Here is a 6,407-nt window from a genome sequence, read left to right as displayed (position 1 = left end):
CATAAACCTCCCACAATATATCTGTCTGATAGAGGTCAACATTTCATAATCCAAAATGAACATGGAATCATCTTGAATTCAGTTTGATGTCCCAGTATGAATCATTCTGTGATGTTTAGACTGTTCCAATAGCAGCACTGCTTACATCCCTTTCCCTAGATGTACATTAGTAATGAATGTGATGAACAGTCATTCCAATATGATGTATGGTATTTCATTAAATTATGTAATGAGACAGAAATTCAATGAACAATAATAACAATGCTTGGATAATGGACGATCAGGACAACGTGAGTAATTACTTATTGGTCTGTTTTAAGTTTTATTGACAACCAATAACACAAGACAAAGAACAGACCAGAGTGTTAATCTGATACTATAAAAATTAAAGAGCCTTGTAAACAGCAGTGTGTCTTCTTCAAGGATACAAATTAAATAAGTTTCTTTACATTTATCAAAACTCTCCCCAAATGTTCTCAAGGTAGGTTGTATTATGATGTCATATGTTCTTCACATTCTACTGAATGTATATTCCAGAGAACCCTGCCTCCTGACACAATATCCTGTATCTGACATAGAGCCCAATGCTGGTTATCACAAACAATGAAAATAATCATTTGATCAGAGAAAGACCAATAACAAAACAACATTATTTATGAAGTTAACCAGATCTCATTGGTGCCCACAGTCCCTACATGAGGGAGGCTTGAGTGACAGGAGAAATCTGATTGGTCCTGTTTGTTCTGTAAATAGTGATGTCATCTACCACACAGAACTCACCTCTCTGTTTTACACCATAGACTCAGGACCACAGTATTTACAACGTGAGACCCAGGAGGACAAGCTGAAGAGGGAGGCATCAGCTGGTGAGCTTGGTAAGTATGAGAGAGTCTGGAGGAGAGAGGATTGAATCAGGGAACATGAGTGATGTCATTCAGTTTTTCAGACTAATTAATTTGTAACGTATCAAATAGTCAATAGACCAGTTGATGATTGGTTCAGCTCAGATAACTGTTGACTGGAGGAAATAATTACTAATAATTGTACCACCTCCATCAAATGATAATGTCTTTATAGACATACTATTGAATTAATTAATACATTACTTATTCAAACAACCAATTAAATATGTTAATTGTTCTCAGAGTTGAAGATGGAAAAAGAATTAAAAGAGAAATTAAGACAGGAGATGATGAAACAACTAGAGGAGAAAGACACACAACTGGATGATATGACCCAGGAAGTGAGAGAGAAAGACACACAACTGGATGATATGACCCAGGAAGTGAGAGAGAAAGAGAGACTCCTGGAGGAGAAGAACCAGATAATCGAACAGAGGGAGAAACTATTAGAAGAGAAAGACAAGCAACTAAAGGATAGAGACATTCAACTAGAGGCTCTGAGAAAGAACCTGCAGGACAAGAACAGCCAAGTGAGATCAACTTCAGAGTCCTACTGCAGGAAAAAATACCTTCAACTAGAGGACAGGAACCACAGACTGGGAGAGAAGGACAGACTACTGGGAGAGAGAGACAAACTACTGGAAGAGAGAGACAAAGTATTGGAGGGAAAAGAAAATGAACTGAAAGAGAGGAGACCTTCAACTAAAAGAGAGGAGACAGGAAGTAAAGAGAGGAGACAGGAAGTAGAAGAGAAAGACAACCTACTAGAGGAGAGAGAGACCATCCTTAAAGGAAAGAGACAAACAGGTGGAGGATGTCAACTATGAAAATGCTGAAATGGGTGAGATTATTCACACCATTAATACATTTAGTCTTCTGTACTTTCCTCAATTCTCAGGTTTTTGTCGACTCTCCACTGAGTTGTGAATATTGTTGTCCATCACTTCATACTTTCCCTCTGCATCATATTTCTGTCTAAAGTCTTTAACACAGAATTCAGATCCTAGTCCTCCTTTGTTATTTCAGCTCAACAGATATGTGATGTGAAGACTGAGGTAGAGAGACTGAGTAGAGAGATCTCAGCCCAGATGACTGGTGAGTGAGATATGTGATACTTAACATTTCAGTAGAAATTGTCCTGAACTCCCCTTTTCAGTAGGTCTATGTGCCTTCATGTGTCACTGAGTTAAATGTTCTCATTCTAAATGGTTGTTCTATTATTTTTAGTGAACATGGAGAGACGTTTCTAGAAACAGGTTCCATCCTCCCAGTCAGGAGTCCTGAGACATTGTTTCAGCATGGTGGTTTCTAGTCCATCCTTCACAGTGAGTTATCAATATTGTCCTGTTGTCTCCTACTGTTTCTAGTCTATAGTGGACCATCCTTCACTTAGTGAGTTATCAATATTGTCCTGTTGTCTCCTACTGTTTCTAGTCTATAGTGGTCCATCCTTCACTTAGTGAGTTATCAATATTGTCCTGTTGTCTCCTACTGTTTCTAGTCTATAGTGACCATCCTTCACTTAGTGAGTTATCAATATTGTCCTGTTGTCTCCTACTGTTTCTAGTCTATAGTGACCATCCTTCACTTAGTGAGTTATCAATATTGTCCTGTTGTCTCCTACTGTTTCTAGTCTATAGTGGACCATCCTTCACTTAGTGATAGTGACCATCCTTCACTTAGTTATCAATATTGTCCTGTTGTCTCCTACTGTTTCTAGTCTATAGTGAACCATCCTTCACTTAGTGAGTTATCAATATTGTCCTGTTGTCTCCTACTGTTTCTAGTCTATAGTGGACCATCCTTCACTTAGTGAGTTATCAATATTGTCTCAAACTGTCATCAATCTTGATATTCTCTATTTTCTCCAATGATCTATATTTCACTATGATGTTTAATGTATTTGTAGTTTGTTTATACTATGTTTTAAATGTGTCTCTGATGAGTCAGTATGTTGACCAGTTCTCTATGTTGTTACAGTGGGAGGAGAGACCTCAGATACAGACCCCACACTTCCACTGAGGAGGAGACACAGCATGGAGTTACCTCATCCATATAGTGAGTTATGGATGTAGATTATATTATATTAGACACTGTTGTACCTCCTCCATCTAGTGAGTTATGGATGTAGATGATATTATATTAGACACTGTTGTCTATCTTCCATCTAGTGAGTTATGGATGTAGATGATATTATATTAGACACTGTTGTACATCCTCCAGATAGTGAGTTATGGATGTAGATTATATTATATTAGACACTGTTGTACATCCTCCAGAGAGTCAGAGTGTTGATCAGTGCTGTGTGTTGTGTTGCAGTGGGAGGAGAGAGCAGCAGTCCAGACTCCCCAGTGTCTCCCAGTGTGTCTGAGCTGAGACTGGTGCTGCTGGGGAGGACTGGGGCTGGGAGGGGTGCAGCAGGAAACACCATCCTGGGCAGAGAGGAGTTTGGGGCCCAGGCCAGCCCCTCTGCAGTGACCCAGAGGAGTAAGAGGAGAGAGGGGGATGTGTGTGGGAGACGGCTGGTGCTGGTGGACACTCCAGACTGGTTCTGTCCTGGACTCTCTCTGGAGGAGATGAGACAGGATGTGGGGCTCTGTGTCCGTCTGTCTGCCCCGGGACCCCACGCCTTCCTGCTGGTCATACCAGTGGAGCCCTCTAAGGGGGAGGAGAGAGGGGTGCTGGAGAGAATGGAGGAGATGTTTGGGGAGGGTTGTTGGGAACAAACTGTGATTCTATTCACCCATGATGATGGCCTGAAAGAGCAGAGCATTGAGGAGTTTCTCCAAGCAGGAAGTCAGGACCTCCAGCAGCTTGTAGAGAAAAGTGGGAGCAGGTACCACGTCCTCAACATTAAGGACAGGGCCCATGGCACTCAGGTATCAGAGCTGCTGGATCAGGTAGAGGAGATGGTGGCAGGAAACAGAGAGAGATTCTACAGCAGTCAGACCTACCAGGAGACAGAGGACCAGGTTAGAGAGATGGAGGGAAAGATCCAGAGAGAGAGAGGAGAGAGGAAACAGAGGGAGGAGAGAGACTTGAGAGAGAGGCTTCAGAAGGAGTTGCAGGACTCTCTGATAAAGATAGAGGGAGTGATCCAGGAACATGAGGGAGATATCAGAACACTCAGTGAAAGAACCAGTGAACTGGAGAGACAGGTGAAAGAAGAGAGGGATGAGGAGAAGAAAAGAGAGCTGGAGAGGGAGCTGAAGAGGGAGTCTGATAGGAGGGAGGAGATGGAGAGAAAGCTGGAGGGATTGAGAGAGAAGAGAGAGAATGAGAGGAGGGAGATGGAGGAGAGACACAGACAGGAGATAGAGGAGATGATGGAGAACTATGAAGGAGAGGCCAGAGTTGAAGCAGAGAGAAACCTGATGAAGATAGTCCTGCCAAAGTTACAGAGGAACATCATGATCTCACAGACAAAGATGCAGAGGGAGTTCAGCAGACAGATGGAGGAGAAGAATATAGAGATGGAGAGACTAAGACAGAACTTGAAAGAAGTCATGGAAGCTCACTCAGTGTTGCAGAAGGGACTGGAACGAGAGGGTAAAGGTCAGAGGGCACTGATAGGGTTGTTGGGCTGGGTCAGGAGAAACTCATCAAGTTGGCTTCTCCACAATCTGATATGATTTACCATCACCGTCTATGATGATGAACCAGACCAGGTCTACTGTCCAATGTACCGTGGGGGGTGACCATGGATCATGGTGGTCATGGGGAAAACAGGACAGAATAATGTCTGGTCCAGTCTACAGTGTCAAGACAAGGAGGGGAGGGAGGTCTGTAAAGATCTTGATGAGACGTAAAACAGAATTCCAATCCAACGTAGATTATTGACCTTTGCACTGCAGACCTTTAGAATGGAGAGGGTTGTGGGGGGTCAGGAGGTCAACGGGCGGAGTCAGAGACTGAGAACTCTAAAGATCTGATTGAGACTTTTACCCAGTGTTTGAGGAGGTCTACTATTGAACAGTTCTACAAAGCTTTTTGGCCCCAGCTCAGCCCTATCTTCATGCCAATACTGGAGGATTTTTGCAAAAACGGAGTTCTCCCAGACTCAATGCACACAGCTCGCATTACAGTGTTGCTAAAAAAGGACAAGGACCCCCTATCCTGCTCGTCCTTCCGGCCCATAAGCTTGTTGGATTTCGACTATAAAATAATTACCAAATTGCTCGCCAAAAGACTAAACACTCTTCTTCCCAAAACAATAAAAGCGGACCAAACTGGATTTATTGGAGACAGATACTCTTCTGACAACATTCGCCATCTTTTTGATATTATTGATCAAGTAAACGCACAGAAGACCCCTGTCCTGCTGGCTTCACTGGATGCTGAGAAGGCGTTTGACAGGATGGAGTGGAGCTTTCTGTTTTCAGTCTTAGAAAAGTTCAATATGGGCCCAAATTTTATTAAATGGATCAAATCACTATACTCTCATCCAAATGCCATGGTGACTACTAATGGACTGAACTCTGACAGATTCCCTCTGGAACGGGGCACAAGACAAGGGTGCTCGCTGTCCCCACTGCTCTACTTGTTGGGGGCGGAGCAATCCAAGTAAGGAGCAATCCAAGTATTATGGGTGTTTCTGCAGGCGGCCTGCAGCACAAGATTTCGCTTTACGCGGATGATGTCTTGCTCTACATATCCAACCCTGAGAAATCCCTCCCTCTCATTTTAGACACAATTGCTCAGTGTGGCAAGTTTTCAGGTTATAAGATCAATTTGAACAAATCCACTGTCTGCCCTCTCAATATTACACTCACCAGCTCTATGAAGACACTTTGTCCTTTCCAATGGAAAACACAGGGGTTTCAATACCTCGGGATCTTCATAACACCAGATCTGAATAGCCTTTTTAAGGAAAATTATCTTCCACTCCTGGATCGAATCAAGAACGATCTCCAAACCTGGATCTCCCTCCCAATTAGCTTAGTAGGAAGAATTAATGTAATCCGTATGAACGTCCTCCCTAGACTGAACTACTTATTTCAGATGCTCCCATGCTATCTCCCAGTTTCCTTCTTCAAAACAACTAACCAAAGCATCACCAAATTTATATGGGGCAATAAAAAACCTAGGATCAAGTTTTCCACTCTATCGAAACCTGAATCTAAGGGTGGTCTCGCCCTTCCCTCCTTTCAATTGTACTACAGGTCTGCCCAAATCCGCAACATGCTAACATGGATCACAAACAGACAAGAGTCAACGTGGATTCAGATAGAAGCCCAATCCTGTGGTTCATTGCCATTAAGCTCAATTATATTCATTAATAACTTTAGTGAAGTGGGCAACATAGCCAAATCCTTTGTGATTTACAGCACCCTACTAGCGTGGAGGGACTGTAAGAAATACCTGGTCATTTCCTCCCAAATATGTTCTCACTCGCCTATAGTAGGCAACCCAGACTTGCCAAAAGCCCTGAGGGATGCCAACTTTAATCTTTGGCGTACTCTAGGAATCAGGACCTTTTCAGACGTATTTCATCAGAAAACCACT

General features: G+C 42.8%; 1 protein-coding gene across 1 annotated transcript; it reads left to right on the top strand.

Moving 5' to 3' along the window:
- The first annotated feature begins 2,863 nt into the window (after window positions 1-2,863).
- LOC135567540 (GTPase IMAP family member 9-like) lies at window positions 2,864-5,276 on the top strand. Its single transcript, XM_065014896.1, has 2 exons — window positions 2,864-2,960; window positions 3,222-5,276. Exons 1-2 carry the CDS (start codon window positions 2,939-2,941, stop codon window positions 4,532-4,534), a joined length of 1,335 nt encoding a protein of 444 aa, XP_064870968.1. The 5' UTR covers window positions 2,864-2,938; the 3' UTR covers window positions 4,535-5,276.
- Window positions 5,277-6,407: the final 1,131 nt, after the last annotated feature.

This window comes from Oncorhynchus nerka, unplaced genomic scaffold (assembly GCF_034236695.1).
Source record: "Oncorhynchus nerka isolate Pitt River unplaced genomic scaffold, Oner_Uvic_2.0 unplaced_scaffold_1950, whole genome shotgun sequence".
NCBI lineage: Eukaryota > Metazoa > Chordata > Actinopteri > Salmoniformes > Salmonidae > Oncorhynchus > Oncorhynchus nerka.
The sequence above is the reverse complement of the archived record's forward strand: the minus strand, read 5'-3'. Positions and strand labels throughout refer to the sequence as shown.

Bases quoted from the DNA above. Each gene is read 5' to 3' on its own strand.
- LOC135567540 (XM_065014896.1), top strand. From the start codon at position 2,939: ATGGAGTTACCTCATCCATATA. The intron at 2,961-3,221 runs GTGAGTTATGGA...GTTGTGTTGCAG, and splicing joins GGAGTTACCTCATCCATATA to TGGGAGGAGAGAGCAGCAGT.